Source organism: Choloepus didactylus, chromosome 6, assembly GCF_015220235.1.
Source record: "Choloepus didactylus isolate mChoDid1 chromosome 6, mChoDid1.pri, whole genome shotgun sequence".
In the NCBI taxonomy this organism is placed as follows: domain Eukaryota; kingdom Metazoa; phylum Chordata; class Mammalia; order Pilosa; family Megalonychidae; genus Choloepus; species Choloepus didactylus.
In genome coordinates, this window is record NC_051312.1 from 85,353,053 (window position 1) to 85,375,334 (window position 22,282).

Below are 22,282 nucleotides of genomic sequence, written 5' to 3' on the forward strand. Positions count from 1 at the left end.
ACAATGGAGGGACACAACAGTAGATTTGAACAGGCAGAAGAAAGGATCAGTGAACTGGAAGACAGGTCATTCGAATTCATACACACAAAAGAACAGCTGGTGAAAAAAATGGAAAAATATGAGCAGGGTCTTAGGGAGCTGAGTGACAACATGAAACGCACAAATATACGTGTTATGGGTGTCCCAGAAGGAGAAGAGAAGGGAAAAGGGGCAGAAAGAGTAATAGAAGATATATTCACTGAAAATTTCCCAACTCTTATAAAAGACAGAAAATTAGAGATTCAAGAAGTACAACGTACCCCAAATAGAATAGATCCCAATAGACCTACTCCAAGACACTTAATGGTCAGATTGTCCAATGTCAAAGACAAAGAGAGGATTCTGAAAGCAGCAAGAGAAAAGCAATCCATCACATACAAGGGAAAGTCAATAAGACTATGTACAGATTTCTCTGCAGAAACCATGGAGGCAAGAAGACAGTGGCATGATATATTTAAGATACTGAAAGAGAAAAACTGCCAACCAAGAATTCTATATCCAGCAAAACTTTCCTTCAAAAATGAGGGAGAGATTAAAACATTTTCAGACAAACAGACACTGAGAGAGTTTGTGAATAAGAGACCAGCACTACAAGAAATACTAAAGGGAGTGCTACAGGCTGATAGGAAAAGACAGGAGAGAGAGAGTTGGAGAAGAGTGCAGAAATGAAGATTATCAGGAAAGGTAAAAGGAGAGGAAAAAATAAGATATGACATATAAATTCCAAAAAACAAAATGGTAGTAGAAAGTACTGCCCTTGCAGTAATAACACTAAATGTAAATGGATTAAACTCCCCAATAAAAAGACACAGACTGGCAAAATGGATTGAAAAACAGGACCCATCTATATGCTGTCTACAAGAAACTCACTTTAGACACAAGGACAAACATAGACTGAAAGTGAAAGGTTGGAAAAAGATATTTCATGCAAACAACAACCAGAAAAAAGCGGGAGTAGCTATATTAATATCAGACAAGTTAGACTTCAAAAGTGAAACAATTAAAAGAGACAAAGAAGGACACTATATATTAATAAAAGGGTCAATTCATCAAGAAAACATAACAGTCATAAATATTTATGCACCAAACCAGAATGCCCCAAAATTCATGAGGCAAACACTGCAATCACTGAAAGGAGAAATAGATACCTCTACAATAATAGTTGGAGACTTCAATACACCACTCTCATCAATGGATAGAACATCTAGACAGAGGATCACTAAAGAAACAGAGATGTTGAATTGTATGATAAATGAACTAGACTTGACAGACATTTATAGAACACTACATCCAACAACAGCAGGATACACTTTTTTCTCAAGTGCTCATGGAACATTCTCTAGGATAGACCACATGTTGGGTCACAAAGCAAGTCTCAACAAATTTAAAAATATTGATATTATACAAAACACTTTCTCAGACCACAATGGAATGAAGTTGGAAATAAATAAAAGGCAGAAGGTCATAAAATTCACAAACACATGGAGGCTAAACAACACCCTCTTAGAAAACCAGTGGGTAAAGGAAGAAATTACAAGAGAAATTAGTAAATACCTTGAGGCAAATGACAATGAAAACACAACTTATCAAAACTTATGGGATGCAGCAAAGGCAGTGCTGAGAGGGAAATTTATTGCCCTAAATGCCTATATTAAAAGAGAAGAGAGAGCAAAAATTGAAGAGTTAACTGCTCGCCTGGAGGAATTAGAGAAAGAACAGCAAACTAACCCCAAAGCAAGCAGAAGGGAAGAAATAACAAAGATTAGAGCAGAAATAAATGCAATTGAGAACAGGAAAACAATAGAGAGAATCAACAAAACCAGAAGTTGGTTCTTTGAGAAAATCAATAAAATCGATGGACCACTGGCTAGGCTAACAAAAAGAAAGAGAGAGCAGATGCAAATAAATGCAATCAGAAATGGTAAAGGAAATATAACTACCGACCCTGCAGAAATTAAGGAGATAATGAGAAGATACTATGAGCAACTATATGCTAATAAACTAGACAACTTAGATGAAATGGACAACTTCCTAGAAAAGCATAAACAACCGACATTAACTCAAGAAGAAATAGATGACCTCAACAAACCAATCACAAGTAAAGAGATTGAGTCAGTCATCAAAAAGCTCCCAAAAAGGAAAAGCCCAGGACCAGATGGTTTCACATGTGAATTCTACCAAGCATTCAAGAACGAATTAGTACCAATCCTGCTCAATCTCTTCAAAAAAATTGAAGAAGAGGGAAAGCTACCTAACTCTTTCTATGAAGCCAACATCACCCTAATACCAAAACCAGGCAAAAATACTACAAAAAAAGAAAATTATAGACCAATTTCTTTAATGAATATAGATGCAAAAATCCTCAACAAAATACTCGCAAATCGAATCCAGCAGCACATTAAAAGAATTATACACCACGACCAGGTGGGATTTATTCCAGGTATGCAAGGCTGGTTCAACACAAGAAAATCAATTAATGTAATACACCACATCAATAAATCAAAGCAGAAGAACCACATGATCATCTCGATTGATGCAGAAAAGGCATTTGACAAAATTCAACATCCTTTCCTGATGAAAACACTTCAAAGGATAGGAATAGAAGGGAACTTTTTCAACATGATAAAGGCAATATATGAAAAACCCACAGCTAACATCACACTCAATGGGGAGAGACTGAAAGCTTTTCCTCTAAGAACAGGAACAAGACAGGGATGCCCACTATCACCATTGCTATTCAACATTGTGCTGGAAGTTCTAGCTAGAGCAATTAGGCAAGAAAAAGAAATAAAAGGCATCCAAATTGGAGAGGAAGAAGTAAAACTTTCACTATTTGCAGATGACATGATTCTATATGTAGGAAATCCGGAAAAATCTACAGCAAAGCTACTACAACTAGTTAATGAATACAGCAAAGTAGCAGGCTACAAGATCAACATGCAAAAATCTGTAGTGTTCCTATACACAAGTAATGTGCAACAAGAGGAGGAAATCAAGAAAAAAATCCCATTTACAATAGCAACCAAAAGAATCAAGTATTTAGGAATAAACTTAACCAAGGACACAAAAGACCTTTACATTGAAAACTATAAGAAACTGCTAAAAGAAATTGAACAAGACCTGAAAAAATGGAAGAGCATACCATGTTCATGGATTGGAAGACTAAATATAGTTAAGATGGCAATTTTACCTAAACTGATTTACAGATTCAATGCAATACCAATTCAAATCCCAACAACTTACTTTACAGAAATAGAAAAACCAATAACTAAATTTATTTGGAAGGGTAAGGTGCCCCGAATAGCCAAAAATGTCTTGAGAAAGAGGAATGAAGTCGGAGGTCTCACACTACCTGACTTTGAAGCATATTACAAAGCTACAGTGCTCAAAACAGCATGGTACTGGCATAAGGACAGATATACTGATCAATGGAATCGAATTGAGTGTTCAGAAGTAGACCCTCACATCTATGGATAACTGATCTTTGATAAGGCAGTGAAGCCAAAGCAACTGGGAAAGAGCAGCCTGTTCAATAAATGGTGTTTGGAGAACTGGATATCCATTTCCAAAAGAATGAAAGAGGATGTCCATCTCACACCTTATTCCAAAATTAACTCAAAGTGGATCAAAGACCTAAACATTAGCACCAAGACCATAAAACTCTTAGAAGAAAATGTAGGGCAGTACCTTAGAGATCTTGTGAAAGGAGGTGGTTTCTTAGACCTCACACCCAAGGCACGAGCAACCAAAGAACAAATAGACAAATGGGATCTCCTCAAAATTAAACACTTTTGTACATCAAAGGACTTTGTCAGAAAAGTCAAAAGGCAACCTACACAATGGGAGATGATATTTGGAAACCACATATCAGATAAGGGTTTAATATCCCGAATATATAAAGCAATCCTGCATCTCAATAACAGAAAGACAAACAATCCAATTAAAAAATGGGCAAAAGACATGAACAGACATTTTTCTGAAGAGGAAATACAAATGGCTCAAAAGCATATGAAAAAATGCTCAACTTCACTGGCTATTAAGGAAATGCAAATCAAAACCACAATGAGATATCATCTCACACCTACCAGAATGGCCATTATCCAAAAAACAGAAAATGACAAGTGCTGGAGAGGATGTGGAGAAAGAGGCACACTTATTCATTGTTGGTGGGAATGTAGAATGGTGCAACCACTCTGGAAGACAGTATGGAGGTTCCTCAGGAAGCTAAATATAGATTTGCCATATGACCCAGCTATTCCATTGCTGGGTATATACTCAGAGGAACTGAAACTTAAGACACAGACAGACATTTGTAAACCAATGTTTATTGCAGCATTATTCACAATTGCCAAGAGATGGAAACAGCCCAAATGTCCATCAAAGGACGAGTGGATAAACAAACTGTGGTATATACACATGATGGAATATTATGCAGCTGTAAGACAGAACAAAGACATGGATCATGTAATAATGTGGATGAACCTTGAGGACATTATGTTGAGTGAAGTTAGCCAGAAACAAAAGGACAGATTCTGTATGGTCTCACTAATATGAACAGATATTAATGAACAAACTTTGGGAGTTAAAAGCTGACAAACAGGCAACCAGGAGATAGAAAGAGGGCAGAGATCAGCCATTTGATGCTGAAGGACTACAGAATGTTTAGGATTGATCGCATAGATCCAGAAATAGATAGCATAATGCTGTGTGATGGTAGCACGGTATTGTAAGTACACTGAACAAAGATGTCTGTGAGTAAAGCTGAAAGAGGTGGGATAGGAGAATGTATGACACCAGAGGTAACGATAGATGATAAAGACTGGGACTGTATAACGTGGCAAAAACTGGAGTGGCCAATGACTGTTGCTAAATATACAAATATAAAAATGTTTTTGCATGTGGGAAAGCAAATGAATGTCAACCATGTAGAAATTTGAAAAAGGGATGGTATTCAGGAAAAAACATAAAGCAAACTGGAGTCTATGGTCAACAGTAACATTGTAATATACCTCCATTAAATGTAACAAAGGCAATATGCCATTGCTAAATGTATATGAGAAAGGGATATAGGGGAGTAATATGTTATTCTTGGTAGTGGTGTTATTTGCTGTCCTTAGTAATATATTGTATTGTATGACATGTTATTTTTCTTTTTAACATTTTTTCTTATTGCTAAAAAAAAAAAAAAAAAATTTCTTGTAGTAATCAGTATGTTCAAATGCTGATTGTAGTGATAAATGTACAACTTTATGATGATACCATGAACAACTGATTGTACACTGTGGATAAATGTATGGTATGTGAATATAAGTCTATAAAATTGTAGGAAAATATATATATAGGAGTAAAAGTGTTGGAGAAAACATGGTGAGAGCAATGATGCCTCACCAATATGGACTAACTACAATGTGTAAACTCAGAATTGAATCTTAGAACATAGCCTAACGTGGACACAATAATTGTAATAGTACCTAGATTGTAAGCTCTTACAGCAGTTAACTCTATCCCTGAATTGTAAGGCCTATCTCTAAACTTTGAGATGCTGATCCCCTAGCGTATGTTGTCACAAACATTGGGACTGGTGGTTTGATGTGCTGAGCCCTTGAGCATGGGACCTTGCCCTTATGAAGCACATTACCACAAAGGAGAGTCTAAAGTTGTATGTAATGGTGCCTAAGAGTCTCCCCCTGAGTACCTCTTTGTTGCTCAGATGTGGCCCTCTCTCTCTCTAACTGAGCCATCTCGACAGGTGAACTCGCTGCCCTCCCCCCTACGTGGGACCCAACTCCCAGGGGTGTAAATCTCCCTGGCAACGCAGAGTATGACTCCCGGGGATGAATGTAGACCCGGCATCGTGGGACTGAGAGTATCTTCTTGACCAAAAGGGGGATGCAAAATGAGACAAAATGGTTTCAGTGGCTGAGAGATTCCAAATGGAGTCGAGAGGTCACTCTGGTGGACATTCTTATGCACTATATAGATAACACCTCTTAGGCTTTAATGTATTGGAATAGCTAGAAGTAAATACCAGACACTACCAAACTCCAACCCTGCAGCCTGGACTCCTGAAGACAATTATATAATAATGTAGATTACAAGGGGTGACAGTGTGATTTTGAAGACCTTGTGGATCACACCCCCTTTATCTAGTGTATGGATGAGTGGAGGAATGGGGATAAAAACTAAAGGACAAATGGGTTGGGATGGGGGGATGATTTGGGTGTTTTTTTTTTCACTTTTATTTTTTATTCTTGTTCTGGTTCTTTCTGATGTAAGGAAAATGTTCAGAGATAGATTGTGGTGATGAACGCATAACTATGTTATCATACTGTGGACAGTGGATTGCATATCATGGATGATTGTATGATGTGTGAATGTATTTCAATAAAACTGAATTAAAAAAAAAATACATAAAGAACACTTACAACTTAACAATAAAAAGACAACCTAGTTTTAAAATGGTTAAAATACTTGAAGACACTTCTTCAAAGAAGATTAATGAAGGCTTGCTAAGCACATGAAAAAATGCTCAACATTAAGGAAATACAAATTAAAACCACAATAACAAGAATTTGGCAAATGAATAGTAAAATCTTTAGTTTCTTCTTTTACATGACTGAAACGGCTCTGCCAACCACTTCACAGCCACTAGAATCACTGTGATCAGAAAGACTGACACCATTGTTTAAAAGGATCTGGTGAAACTGGAACTCTCATTCACTGCCAAAGGGATTGTAAAATGGCACAGCCACTTTGAAAAACAGTTTGGCAGTTTCTTAGAACTTTAAACGTAAGTGTAACATAGAAGTCAGGAATTCCATTCCCAGTTATCTGTCCAAGAGAAATGGAAGACTTGTTTGTGACTGTTCATACCAACATTAGTCATCATAACTAAAAAATTAAAAGAATCCAAATGTTTGTCAACTGGTGAATGGATAAACAAAACGTGGTATATCTATATAATGTTCAACAATAAAAAGGAACAAACTGCTGGTAAATGGTGCAACATGAATTAACTTAAAATCCATGCTAAGTGAAAGAATTCTAATGTAAAAAAACATTATATGATTCCATTTATATGAAATGTTTGGAAACTGCAGATTTATAGACACAAAGCATGTTGTTGTATATGAATAGGGATTGATAGCCAATAAGTATGAGGGATCTTTGCCCGGGGAGGGTGGGGACGGTATTAGAAATGTTCTGAAACTGGAATCATGATGATTACACAGCTATATAAATTTACTTTTAAAAAATTCATCATATTTTGGAAACAGTGATAGTCATATTTTGAAAACTATGTGCCATGAACTGTTCAGAATACTTTATATGTATCTTCTACATTTTACAGATGAGAAAATTGAGAATCAGATTGATAAGTCATTTCCCAAAGTTGTATGCTGCATTTTGCTGAAACTAAGATGCCGTTATGTAAGAGGTGCCGTTATTATATGTAATACCAAGTTTGATAGGACAACATTGCTGAATGAACTTTTGAGACACCATTTATTGTAAGGCATACCCTGGTTTCAGAAATTTTAGAATATGAAGAGGATATGCATCTTAAGAGTGCTTTAAATACGGTAAAGAGACAGTGACCAGCCATGTCTGCCTGACTGCTAGTGTTTAATGTAACCCCTGCCACAAATACCTTTCTTCCCACCCCCAATTAGGCTACTGTGTCCCTTAGTTTCCTATACATATGCCTTTCCTAGTATTTACCACAGTATAATATATCTTCTTCTTTACTTATCTATCCTTTTCATTAGACTGTCAACTCTTTGAAGGACAGGGGCTTTTTATCATCTCTTTAACGTATCTGGCACATGGAAGTTGGTTAATTAATAATTAAATACATGAACTACTTTTAACTGCTTTCCCAGTACTCAGGTGTTGACCACATCAGTAAAATTGTTTATAAGATTGCTTGGCAGATAGATACCTGAGTTTTTATTTATTAAGAGGTAGTTCCCTAGAATTCTACCACTTGTTCAGCATATTTTATCTTTGATGGTAAAGTTTATGTGGAAAGTCGTAGATGGGCAGAAGCTAATTAGTTGATCAGAGCAAAGAGAGTTGGGTAATCATAATATATGATGGTATTAAGCTATGGTGTATTAATTTCCTCTCTGAACTTGACCATCTCTTATGACCAGGATATTTTATATTTGCTCTCTTTTGGGTGATGTAGGCAATCTTTCCTTTTTTCTTTTTATTAGTCACCTAGAATATTAGCAGCTAATAGTCAAGTGAACTGTAGCACTTACTACATGAATCAGTCCATTCATACATTGGTTACCTATGTGCAATCAGGGTGACAGCTAGGCCTAGCAACACATTTCCAGATGCATTCCTGATGCAGGTTTTTTTCTTCCAGGCTTATCTTTTTTTTTTTTTAAACAGCTTTATTGCAATTCACTTATTTAAAGTGTGTACAATTCAGTGGTGTTTAGTATATTCACAGAGTTGTGCAGCTATTGCTACATTCAGTTTTACAACATTTTAGAACATTTTATAACATCTCATGACTCAAAAAGAAACCCTAAACTATCATCTCCCTTTTCTCCCTTTCCCCATTACCCTACCTAAGCAACCGCTAATCTACTTTCTGTCTCTACAGATTTCCTGTTCTGGACTTTCAAATGAATGGAATCATACATATGTGGGCTTTTATGCCTAGCTGCTTTCCTTCCTTTTTATGGCCAAACACTATCCCTGTCCATCCATTTCACTGATGAATATTTGGGTTGTTTCCACTTTTTAGCTATTATGAATAATGCTGCCATAAACATTTATATGCAAGTTTTCTGTGGACATGTTTTCATTTCTCTTGGGTTATTCCTAGGAGTGGAATTGCTGGTTCATATGGTAACTATGTGTAATTATTTGAGAAACTATCTGACTGTTTTCCAAAGTGGCTGCACCATTTTACATTCCTCATACCCAGTGTATCGGGGCTTCTGTTTCTCCAGATAACACTTGTTACCTGACTTTTTGATTCTAGTAGTCTTAGTGGATTTGAAGTGGTATCTCAATGTGGTTTGATTTGCCTTTCTCTGATGACTAATGATGCTGAGCATATTTTCATGTTAATTGGCTATTTGCATATTTTCCTTCGAGAAGTGTCTATTCAAGTCCTGTGCCTATTTAAAATAATTGGGTTACTCCAGGTCTGTCTAATTTCTGAAGGATTTTTGATATGTGAGCCTTAGCTTCTGGCAGGACAGTACTTTATATTGTCATGTAAGCACAGACCCATAAAAAGGAACAAAAGGAAAAGGACTGTTAACTTTTGGGAGGTTTGTAATAAGAGCTAAAACATAGAATTTTTATCTTAACTCACAGTTTAACTAGAAATTTGCGTAAACTGAAATTCGTGGTTGATTAGAATCTTTTTATTGCACCAGCCAGCCCTTTGTATTTAAAAGACTTCATTATAAAGTTTATTGGATTCATGGGAGTAAAAGACTCACTCATTCTCCTTATACTGTGTACACATATTTTTTCTTCAGGTCTGAGTTTGCCATTTCTCAGTGTCATTATACAATGGATTCTACTTGGGCTTGTTTTCAATTATGTCATCTCAAGTTTTCACTACAAATCTTTGAATCAGGTGATAATCTTGTTCCATTTTATAGATGAAGTCTATGACTTGGTGTCACAAGTAATAGGAGATCTGTAGTGGAACTCTATACACTATATAGTCTCTCTGTGTAATTACACTAAACTACTTTGCAGATTTTCTAACCAAGCAGAAAATAAATTCTTGATCAATATTTTGGCACTAGTGCATAGAGCAGTCACAGGGGTTAAGTTCTCCCATGTGAGGGCTAGAGAAGTAAGAAGATAGTACTCCCAAATGTTTCACCAAGACTCAGTTCTCAGTGATCACCACCAGAGGGCTTCTGTTTCTCTTTCAGGTGATCATCGTCTTGCCCTTCTTTTATCCCAGCTGGTAGGTAGCCAGTCAGTCCGGGAGCTGCTCACCATGCAGCTGGCGGATTGGCATCAGCTCCAGGCTGACAACTTCATCCAGGAGGAGAGATTGCGCATCTTTACCTTACTGGCTGGAAAACCGGTATCTTTTCTTTTCTCAGAAACTCAAATTTTCTCATAAATTCAAGATTACTTGAGGTTGGGGAAAGAGATAACTTTGAAAATTGTATACTACTACACATTAGGCAATTTATTTTTAATTTTTAGTGAATATTTTTTAATTATGTTAGAACATGTACACTGGAAAAAAAAGTGTAGAAATTAAAAGTTAAAGTCACCATATCATAGAGATAAATGATATAAACAATTTGTTATATTACCAGTTTCTAAGCCTGTATCAACATGTATGTGTACATATTTACACGTCTATATATGCAAGTAAAATTAGTAATGCTTAGCAGTTCTGTAACCTTTTTTTTCTTTTTAACTTGCTGTATATGGACATTTTTGGTGATTTTGTCTCCTGCAGGTGTGGCAGCTCTCAGAGCAGAAGCAAATCAATGTGTGCTCCCACCTGGATTGGAAACGGTCCCTAGCTGTCCATCTTTGGTATCTCCTTCCACCTACAGCCTCCATTTCCAGGGCACTTAGCATGTATGAAGAAGCATTTCAGGTATATGATTCCAGTAAAACCAAGGAACAGTTGTGATGGGAATTCTGTGTTTGCTAGAAAAGTTCTGTAGAGAAGAAAACATCAAATCACATTTCATAATACTTTTTATTAATAACTGCCTTAATGAAAGTACCGTAAAATTGAAACTGACCCAGTTTAATTTGATGGGAAACTTTTTCCTTTTTCCTGCCTCTGGGCAGAGCTACTCTTAAACTTCTCCAAGTATATGCTTTTTCCTGCTCCCAAGTTGGAGGGTTTTTCTTCATCCCTAATACTGTCTTATTCCTTTGAGAATTCACTGAGATATAGCCTGACCCTAGGTTTGAGATAGCCCCATATGAACAGGCCTGATATTTGCCTGTAAATATCACATCCCATTTTCTTTGTCAGTGTTAAGGTTAAAGAATTATTACTTCTTTTAATGTCATTATTTCTTGAATTCTCTTCTTACTGTCTATATTTATTGTCTTTGAAATCATATGTTAGAATTATCTGTCATGGTTAAAAGGGAACACTAAAAACACTGTCATAAGTTTGTAATAAGAAAAGTATGTGGATTCATTAAGAGCTTCCTGACATCTTTGCCATATTCATCAAAGACATATGAATATGCCACTGACCAAAATAGGTTTAAAATCCTTGGTGGATTCCTTTTGGGTATTATATCTTTTTTTTTTTTTTTTTTTTTTTTTTTTTTAATTTGAAATACTTTCAAACTTACATGACAGTTATGGAAATAAAACAAACCCTATTGTTCTAGTTTGCTAATGCTGCAGAATGCAAAACACCAGAGATGGATAGGCTTTTATAAAACGGGGGTTTATTTGGCTATACAGTTACAGTCTTAAGGCCATAAAGTGTCCAAGGTAACACATCAGTAATCAGGTACCTTCACTGGAGGATGGCAAATGGTGTCCGGAAAACCTCTGTTAGCTGGGAAGGCACGTGGCTGGCGTCTGCTCCAAAGTTCTGGTTTCAAAATGGCTTTCTCCCAGGACATTCCTCTCTAGCAAGCTTGCTCTTCTTCAAAACGTCACTCACAGCTGCACTCCATTTTGTCTCCCTGAGTCAGCACGTTTATATGGCTCCACTGATCAAGGCTCACCCTGAATGGGTGGGGCCACACCTCCATGGAAATATCCCATCAGTTATCATCTACAGTTGGGTGGGGCGCATCTCCATGCAAACAACCTAATCCAAACTTTCCAACTTAATCCCCACTATTATGTCTGCCCCACAAGATTGCATCAAAGAATATGGCTTTTTTGGGGGGACATAATACATTCAAACTGGCACACCTATACAGAGAACTCCAGCATGGCCCTACCTCCCCAAATACCCAGATCCACAAATTGTAACATTTGGTATCATTCTATCTATCCATCAGTCTTATCAGTCAATCTGTCTATCTGTCCATCGATCTCTGTGTATTTATCAAACCATTTCCTGAACACGTGAGTGAAGGTTGCATGCATCATGCTTCTTGAACACTTAATAAGTGCCATGTACTTTTCCTAAGAATGATTATTCACTTATATTTCCACCTTAACTGCAGTTATCAAGTTCAAGAAATATGACATTGATGTAAAGCTTGCAATTTATATTCCAGTTTTTTCATATGTCCCAATAATGTCTTTTGGGGCCTTTTCTCTATTATTAGATCCAGTCCAGGATCATGTTATTGAATTCAAATGTCATTGTTTTCTTTGTCTTTCTTGTTTTTTTTTCTTTTTTTCACCTGTGTAAACATTTACAACCTAAACTTTCCCATCTCAACCACTCCCAAGCATACAATTCAGTGGGATTAATCACAGTGACTATGTAGTGGTACCCTTACCACCTTCAATTACTAAAACTTTCCCATCTCCCCAAACAGAAACCGTGTACACGTGTTGCATTAACTCCCCATGCCCTCTGACCTCCACCGCTGGAAACCTGTACTCTAATTTCAGTCTATGTGAGCTTAACATATTCTTTGCTTTTTTTGTAGTTACCATGGAGCTTAATTTATGAGTCTATAACAATTTCATTTGCTTGGATACCAACTTAACTTCAATAATGTACATAAACTATGTTCCTATACCCCTCCGTCCCTCTATCTTAATGTAGTTCTTGTTCCTAATTTCATATTTATACTTTATGAATCTAAAACCACTGATTTCTCTTTACATTTTATGCAATTGCCTTTTAGATCCTGTAGGAAGAAAAAGGTAGAGTTACAAACCAAAAATTGAATAGTCCTGGCATTTATGTTTACCCATGTTGTTACCCTCACTGGAGATCTTCATTTCTTCATGTGGCTTTGACCTGTTGTCTTTTGTCCTTGCCATTTAACCTCCAGAACTCTCTTTAGATCTCTTGTAAGGCCGGTCTAGTCATAATGAACTCCTTCAGCTTTTGTTTATCTGGTATTCTGGTTTGCTAATGCTGCTGTTTTGCAAAATACCAGAAATGGATTGACTTTTATAAGGGGGTTTATTTGGTTACACAGTTACAGTTTTAAGACCATAAAGTGTCCAAGGTAAGGCATCAACAATTGGGTACCTTCACTAGAGGATGACCAGTGGCATCCAGAAAACCTCTTTTAGATGGGAAGGCACATGGCTGGTTCTTCTCCAGAATTCTGGTTTCAAAAAGGCTATCTCCTAGGATATTCCTCTCTAGGCTGCAACAGTGAGCTCCTTCTGTCTGAGCATCTTATATAGGACTCCAGTGATTTAATTAAGAGCCACCCTGAAGGGGCGGGGTCCATATCTTCATGGAAATTATCCAATCAAATGTTTCATTCACAGTTGATTGAGTCACATCTCCATGGAAACACCCAATCACAGGATTCCAACCTAATCAACACTAGTATGTCTGTCCCCACAAGATTGTATCAAAGAACATGGCGTTTTGGGGGACATAATACATCCAAACTGGCACATCTGGAATGTCTTAATTCCTCACTCGTTTTTGAAAGACAGTGTTGCCACATATAGACTTTTTGGTTTCAGTATTTTAAATATGTCATCCCATTGCCTTCTTGCCTCCATGGTTTCCAACGAGAAATTGGCATATAATCTTATTGAGTCTCCCTCATATTTGCTTCTTTCTTGAGACTTTCCAAATTCTCTTTATCTTTGGCATTCAGCAGTCTGTTTATAATATGCTGCAGTGTGGGTCTATTTGGGTTTATTCTGTTTGGAGGTTGTTGAGCTTCTTGGATGTGTGTATTTATGTCTTTTTTTAAATACAAGAAGTTTTCAGCTATTATTTCTTTGACCCCCTCTTGACCCCCTTTCTCCCTTTCTTCTCCTTCTTGGACTTCCATAATCCATATATTGGTATGCTTGATGGTGTGCCACAGGCTCCTCAAGCTCTGTTCAGTTTTCTTCATTTTTTTTTTTTTCTTCTCCTCAGATTGGATGATTTCAGTTGTTTCATCTTCAACTTCACTGATTTTTTCTTCTCACAGCTCCAATCTGATGTTAAATCTTTCTAGGGAATTTTTAACTTTCTTACTATGTCTTCAAGTCTGTTTGGCTCCTTTTCACAATTTTTACCTCACTGTTGACATTCTCTATTTCATCTATCATTTTTCTGATTTCCTTCAGTTCTTTGTCCATGTTTTCCTTTAGCTCTTTGAGCATATTTAGAACCTTTTTTTTTTTTTTTAAGTCATTGTCTGATGTGTCCCAGATCTGGTCCCCCTCATTGATGGTTTCTAATGTTTTAATTTCCCCCTTTCCCTGGGCCGTCACTTCCTGTTTTTTCATATGTTTTATAATCTTTTGTTGAATACTAGGCATTTTGATATTTTAATTTATTAATGGTGGAATTTCAACAGCTAGCCATCTGTTCCTTAAACTTGTAGCAGTTGAGTGTTATGACAGAGCTTTCCTTGAATGACAGAAGCTAACAACAAAAAAAGGAAAAACTCCTTTCTCAGAGAATAGCTCCAGGCCAGAGCCTACAAGCTGCCCTAATACTTCCTGCACCTGCGTCTTGGGCATGTGTGCATGGCCCTAGGAATTTTCCTGTTTACACAGATCTAAAAATCCCCTCTTCTTTAGCAAATAGTTTTCTCATAGCCCAGATACTAAACTGTATGTCCTACAGTCCTGCAGCCAGTAGTCCCTTGCCCCAGGTAGCATGACTTGACTGTTTCCCATAGCATTCTGTAGGAGAGTTCTGTGAACTGCCTTCTACACACAGGACAAGTTCTAGTATGACAAGTCCCTCAGGCAACCACCAGATGGATCGAGCCAAACATAAAAACATGCTCCCAGTATGTGCACAAGTGTTACTCTGCTGCCTGCAGAATTGGGAGCAGGAATCCACACTGAGAATGTGGGCTGGCCCCTAATGAGCTTATCAAGGGTGGTAGAGGGGCCAGCCAGGACATCATGAGATCCTACAGCTTTTACGTACCCTTTTTCATGATTCAGTATTAGACCTGTTACTTCAGTCTTTTAACTGTTCTCTGCAGCTTTAATAAATGTTTTCTGCTGTTCTTAATGATTGCTCTAAGCTTGAAGTGTTTCACCCATATCTTTATTGGGGCAAGGCCTAATGCATCATTCCTAATAAATCTGCTTAAGTAATTGAAATACAATAGCACCTAGTCAATCAGACTAGCAGCTGATGTATTGTTTTATCAAATTTTTCCCTTCAGAATACCTCTGAGGGTGAAAGATATGCCTGCTCCCCACTTCCTTCATATCTGGAAGGCTCGAACTATGTGGTGGAACGGGGGCAAGAGTCAAGGAGACCACTTCGAGATGTGTGCTTTCACCTTCTTAAACTCTACAGTGACAGGTAAGCCAGAACCAGGCATTATGGTTACTTGAGGGCTCCCGTAGCCTTAGGGAGTCCTTTCCCTTTTGTATGCCACCAAATTCCATGTTCTATAAATGTAACTAGAGTTAATTGAGTAGAAAGAGGATTGGAACTAGAGTTGAAAGTCTAGAATCTGCTTTAATCAATTTTATAAAGATAAAAATTACTATAAAAGGTATATATAGTTTGGTAACTTTTGACATAATGTAATTGTTTTAGTTTGCTAATGCTGCCGGAATGCAAAACACCAGAGATGGATTGGCTTTTATAAAAGGGGGTTTATTTGGTTACACAGTTACAGTCTTAAGGCCATAAAGCGTCCAAAGTAACACATCAGCAATTGGGTACCTTCACTGGAGGATGGCCAGTGGTGTCCAGAAAACCTCTGTTAGCTGGGAAGGCACGTGGCTGGCATCTGCTCCAAAGTTCTGGTTTCAAAATGGCTTTCTTCCAGGACGTTCCTCTCTAGGCTGCAGTTCCTCAAAAATGTCACTCTTAGTTGCACTTGGGGTATTTGTCCTCTCTTAGCTTCTCTGGAGCAAGAGTCTGCTTTCAATGGCCATCTTCAAACTGTCTCTCATCTGCAGCTCCTGTGCTTTCTTCAAAGTGTCCCTCTTGGTTGTAGCAGCTTGCTCCTTCTGTCTGATCTTATCTAGTGCTCCACTAATTTAATTCAGACCCACCCAATGGGCAGGCCAGCACCTCCATGGAAATTATACAATCAGAGTCATCACCCACAGTTGGGTGGGGCACATCTCCATGGAAACACTCAAAGAATTACAATCTAATTAACACTGATAGGTCCACCCACACAAGATTGCATCAAAGATAATGGCGTTTGGGGGGGACATAATACATTCAAACTGGCACAGTAATTATCACTACAATCAAGATAACATATCCATTACGCCAGAAAGTTTCTACATCCCCTTTGCAGTCATTTCCTGCCCCACACAAACTCTTTTTTTACTATAGATTAGTTTTGCTTTTCTGGGTTTTTCATTTAATTGGGTTCATACTATTTGTCTCTTTTGTGCCTGGCTTCTTTCACTTATTGATAATGATTTTGAGATTCATCAATGTAAACGTGTTATTTATCTGTTCATTTGTTGATGGACAGGTTGTTTCTTATTTTGGGCTTGTATAAGTAAAGTTGTTTTGAATGTTTGTATCTAAAAATGGTTGTATACTTTTGTATTAACACCAGTAATATATGAGAGTTATTACTGTTCCTTATGGTCTTCAAAACTTAATATTGCCGGTGTTTAAACTTTTACCATTTTAGTGCCTCTGTAGTCATAGCTCATTATGTATTAACTTGCATTTTCCTTATGCTTAATGATGTTGAGCATTTTTCATGTGTTTATTTACCACCACTATATCCTCTTTCATGAAGTATCTGTGCATATCTTTTGCCTATTTTTTGTAGGGTTGTCTTACTTTATTGTAATTTTTCTTTATATATTCTGTGGATCAGGAAGTTAGTATGGCAGTTCGAGTCCCCTTGCCCTAGGCTTGAAGCCTTGGGTCCCGCTTCTGGAATGATCCCCCTTGCTCTGACCTACACCTTTCTGTTTTCTGGGTACCATTCTGTAGGGGGTTTGAGTCCCTGACCTGTGTGTGTACAGGTTTCAAGGCCTGAACCGTGTTTGTCTGTACAGGGTTTAAGACCCTGCTGTGAGTTTGTCTGTTGAGTATATTCCTGGAAAACAAGTCATCCAACAATTATTTGGTATTTAATGAAATTAAGTATGTCTGTTTAACTGTTAACTGGTATGTTACTTAAATATAGTAAGTATTTAATGCCCATTTAGTTGTTAATTGGTGTGTTCAGTCTAGTTATTAATTGGTATGTTACTATGTTAGTAAGTGTTAAGTGTCTGTTAAAAATTGGTAGTTGTTATGTTGCTGCATTTGTTTTCTTCAAGTGTTCCTAATTGGTTACTGATTGTGGAAATTCTTTAAAATGGGAAATACTCTAGCATTCCTGAATATAGCCCTTTGTTCTCCTTTTTAAAGATGGTTTTGGCTATTTGGGGTCCCTTACCCTTTTATCTGAATTTGATGATTAGCTTTTCCATTTCTGTAAAGAAGGCTGTTGGAATTTTGATAGGGATGGTGTTATAATTGTACTATTAACTATAGTCCATCATTTACAATAGGGTTCACTGTGTTGAACAGTCTGGTTTTTAAAAAATGTTAATGCTAGTAATATATATGCAACCTAAAAATTTTCTTTTAAATATTGACTGTCTCATTCCCTATCCCATCCATACCCTGGTAACCTATAATCTATATTCTAAATCTGTGAGTTTGCTTATTATAATTATTTCATATCGGTGAGGTCATACAATATCTATCATATTTCATTCAACATGTCTTCAAGGTTCATCATGTTGTTGCATGCATCAGAACTTTGTTCCTTTTCACAACTGAATATTCCCTTGTATGTATATACCACTTTTTTTAAATCCATTAATCTGTTGATAGATACTAGGTTGCTTCCATCATTTGACAATTGTGAATAGTGCCACTGTGAACATTGGTGTGCAAATATCTGAGTCCCTACTGTCAATTCTTTTGGTTATACACCTGGAAGTGGGGTTGCTGGGTCATATGGGAATTCTATATTTAACTTTCTGAGGAATCGCAAAACTATTTGCCACAATTTTACATTCGTACAATGGAGTGAGTGTTCCTATTTCTCTCTATCCTAACACTTTTAATTTTCTGTTTTTGTTTTTTTTAATAGTAGCCTTTGCAGTAGTTGTGAAATGGTGTCTCACTGTGGTTTCATTTGCACATCCCTAATGGCTAATGGTGTTATACATCTTTTCATGTGCTTTTTGGCCATTTGTATATCTTTGGAGACATGTCTCTTCAAGTCATTAGCCCAGTTTTTTATATGGGTTTTTGTGTCTTTGTTGTTTAGTTGTAGGAGTTCTTTTTATATATTCTGGATATTAAACCCTTATTGGATATGTGGTTTCCCAAATATTTTTTCCATTATGTAGGTTGTCATCTTACTTTCTTCTGCCTCTTTGTAGGTCTCGTGCCATTTTTGTTCCTCAATTCTTCCGTCAATGACTACTTTCATATTTATTTAACTTTTTGCATTGTACCATATTGAGTCCTTTCTCAAGTCTATCTGGATAAATTTTTCATATATTTTACTTGTGGTTACCATGAGGTTAAAATTTAACATCCTAAATATATAACAGTCATATTTGATACAAACTTGAATTTAGTAGCATACACATAAACTGTTCCTATATCCCTCTGCACCCCCACTTTTTTTTGTACTTGCTACAAATTATATCTTTGCACATTCTACATCCAAAACTATATTTATCATTACTTTACATGCATTTGCATTTTAGCACCTGTAGGAAGTAAGAAGTAGAGTTGTATACCAAACAATACAGTACAATAATACTGGTATTTATAATTACCTAAATGGTTACTTTACTGAAGGTCTTTATTTATTTATGCTGTTTTGAACCACTGTCTGTTGTCGTTTTGTTTCAGTCAAAAGAATTTCCTTTAGCATAGCTAGTACAGCTGGCCTAGTGGTGATGAACTCCCTCAGGTTTGCTTATCTGGGAATGTTTTAATATCTCCCTCATTTTTGAAAGAAAGTCTCCCCAGATTTAAAATTCTTTGTCAACAGTTTTTTTTCTTTCAGCACTTTAAGTATTTCAGTCTACTACCTTCTTGCCTCAGTCGTTTCTGATGAGAAATTGTCGCTTAATCTAATTGGGACTCCCTTCTATATAACACATTGCTTTTCTCTTGCAGCTTTTGGAACTTCTCCTTGTATTGTTTTTTTGTTGTTGTTTGTTTTTGTTTTTGTTTTTTCCTCTCTCCTTGTGTTTTGCATTCAACAGTTGATCAGTATGTGATGCGACGTATTTTTCTTCAAGTTTATTCTGTTTGGTGTTCTCTGGGCTTCTTGGATGTGCATCTTCATGTCTTTTGCTAAGTTAGGAAAGTTTTCTGTCATTATTTCTTTGAATATACCTTTTGCCTCTTTCTTCTCCTTCTGGGACCCCCTGATGCATATATTGGTACACTCAGTGTTGTCCCCAAGGTCTCTTAGGCTATTTTTACTTTTTATAATTCTTTTTTCTTTCTGCTCCTCAGCCTCATTTCAGTTGTCTTGTCTTTGAGTTTGTTGATTGTTTCTTCTGCCAGCTTCAGTCTGCTCTTAAAACCGTTATGAGAGTCTTCATTTCAGTTATTATGGTCTTCAACTCCAGTAGATCTGTTTGGTTCCTTTTTAAAATTTCTTTCTCTTCATTGAGATTTTCATATTGTTCATTCATTGTTTTCCTGATATCTTTTAGTTTTTTCTCTGTATTTTTCTTCTTTTTTTTTTTTTTTTTTTTTTTGAGCATATTGAAGATCATTGTTAACGTCTGGTCTGGTCTCCATTGATATTTTATCCTCTTCCTTTGGATGGGCCATTATTTCCTATTTTCTTTGTTTTCTAATCTTTTGTTGAACTTTGTACATTTTTAATTTACAAATGTTAACTCTGGGATTTATTCCCTGAGATATTTGTTTCTTGAGTTTGTAACCACATGGTGATATGACAGATTTTCTTGAGTGTCAGGTCCGCCTAAGGTGAATGTAAAATGCCATATCCTCCCTGTCTTTTCTGGGCTGGTGTCTTTTCCTGGATCTGTGCTTCCTTCATTATCTTTTGAGACTTAGCCAGAACCAGTTGAGCTATTGGATGCAGGTGAACTGGTGGGTAAATATGGAGCATAAATAACTCTTGGCATAATCTCCTCTGCAGACATTATGATCTCAGCCAGCTTCTGGAGCCTCGAAGCATAACGGCTGACCCCTTGGACTACCGCCTAAGTTGGCATTTGTGGGAGGTGCTGCGGGCTCTTAACTACACCCATCTATCAGAGCAGTGTGAAGGTGTGCTGCAAGCCAGCTATGCTGGACAACTGGAGAGCGAGGGATTGTGGGAATGGGCCATCTTTGTCCTACTGCACATTACCAACTCAAGGTAAGTGCAAGGCCATCAGACCCACTGTGTGCATCTAGCCCTACAGGGCAATGTCAAAGGAATTGTAGTCTTTTAGGGTTCAATTTAGCATGTATTCTGGGTCCAGAATAAACCTTAAAATGTTTCGACTCTCAACGCAAACTGTCTCTTTATTCATGTGAACCATTTAGAATTGAGACTGCTTTTGATTAAGTGCTATATTATGCTCTTTATCATAAGATCTCTCAGTGTGAGAAGGGAGAAGAGATCTCTGTGGGATGTGATCATGGAAATTCTTTCTAGAGATAAGATTCAAGAATTTGTAAAATTTAAATATGAAATATGAAATGGAAAAGGAAGTGTATGTCCAGGTAAAGCAACAGCATTAACTTCTGTGCATTCACCTGAATACGGCATGTTAGGGATTGTGCAGAAGTAATAGACAGCAATGTAATGGATGTCTGCTTTTTCTCACACAGGCTTTCTCCTTCTCTGGCCATTTCCTTGCCATGCCACTCATCCCCTGAAGTTTGATAGTAGTGCTTAATGCTTCATTCTCTGTCCTGAAAGAGAACTAGGGATTCACCTTTTCTCCATGTTTGAACAAGATAAGCATGGAGGGAGAAGGTTTTGTTTTGTTTTGTTTTTTAAAGTAGCATTACAATAATAACAAAAGCAAGCATTTGTATAGTACTTTGTTAGAAGTGCTTTTATATAACATTTATACTCTAAGTTAACTTGTATTAACTTGCTTAATGCTCATAATCTCTTGAGTTAGACACTATTATTAGCTCTATTTTATAGACGAGCAAACTAAGGCATAGAGACATTAAATTACTTTTGTTCAAAGTCACAGTTATTAAAAGGCAGTCAGGTTTCCAACTCACATACTCAGTTTGTGGTCTGTCACTGTGCTGCACTGTCCATCACGCTGTATGATAATGGAATAAAGAGGTTGGATTTTAGAGTCAGACCTGCCTAAAATCTTTTGACCTAGGGTAAAGCTTGTATCAACTATATACTTACTTGTTTTTGGTAAGGATTAGACTTAAACCCTCAATTTTTTAATCTATAAAATCATATTAATCCCTAATTCAAAGGTAATTGTGGGATTATAGGAACTAAAGTGTAAAGCATCTAGCCTTCTGTTTAAGCGATTTCTTTTTCCTTTTCCCCCTTATGAGGAAACCAAATAAACCCAGATTATTTCTCTGAATTTATTTAAACACATTCCAAAGAGATTCACTTGTTAAAAGGCATGACTGATGGGAATGAGTTGGCTGTGGGGAAGTAAATTCAGCTTCCTGAAAAAGAATATAAAAGTCAGTTATGATGAAACTGGAAGTCATTAAAGGTTGTAGGAGTTCAGAAAGAAATCCAACATGAGGAGAACAGTTTGATCTAAAACTAAAAGAACTGCTCCTGTGATGCAGACAAAAAAGGATTCTCCTTAAGGTGCATTGAGAGCAAAAAGAATGGGTTTAGGGAGGCTGTTTGTTTTGAGAAAGGAAACAAAGACCTGGGGCTTGTTTACCTGGACTAAATTTAGATCATTGAAATGTTCCACCATATCCAGCAGGTACCTAGGAGTTTCTTAAATCACTTCAAACATACTTTACTTGTATTAATCATGTGGGAGAATGTTGGGAATTAACTGCAGAGGACTCTCTGTCTTTCTACTTTTTTCTGTTTTCTTTTCATTAAAACAAATAAGTGGTGTAAAGGCTTCTGATTTTTTAGTGAAGTTTGAAGTAATCCACTAAGAACCAAGACTTGAAGTTTGAAAAACCACCCCAGTGGCCACTCTTATC

At 36.9% G+C, this 22,282-nt stretch overlaps 1 protein-coding gene across 3 annotated transcripts in view; it reads left to right on the forward strand.

Annotated features, from left to right (window-relative positions):
* NUP98 (nucleoporin 98 and 96 precursor) overlaps positions 1 to 22,282 on the forward strand; it is a 133,430-nt gene that overhangs the window by 103,040 nt on the left and 8,108 nt on the right. For all 3 annotated transcript variants that reach the window (XM_037840501.1, XM_037840502.1, XM_037840503.1), the window contains exons 26-29: positions 9,960 to 10,117; positions 10,505 to 10,648; positions 15,306 to 15,448; positions 20,271 to 20,492. In XM_037840501.1, coding sequence (XP_037696429.1) covers positions 9,960 to 10,117; positions 10,505 to 10,648; positions 15,306 to 15,448; positions 20,271 to 20,492 — 667 coding nt within the window. The remainder of the gene's footprint in view (positions 1 to 9,959; positions 10,118 to 10,504; positions 10,649 to 15,305; positions 15,449 to 20,270; positions 20,493 to 22,282) is intronic.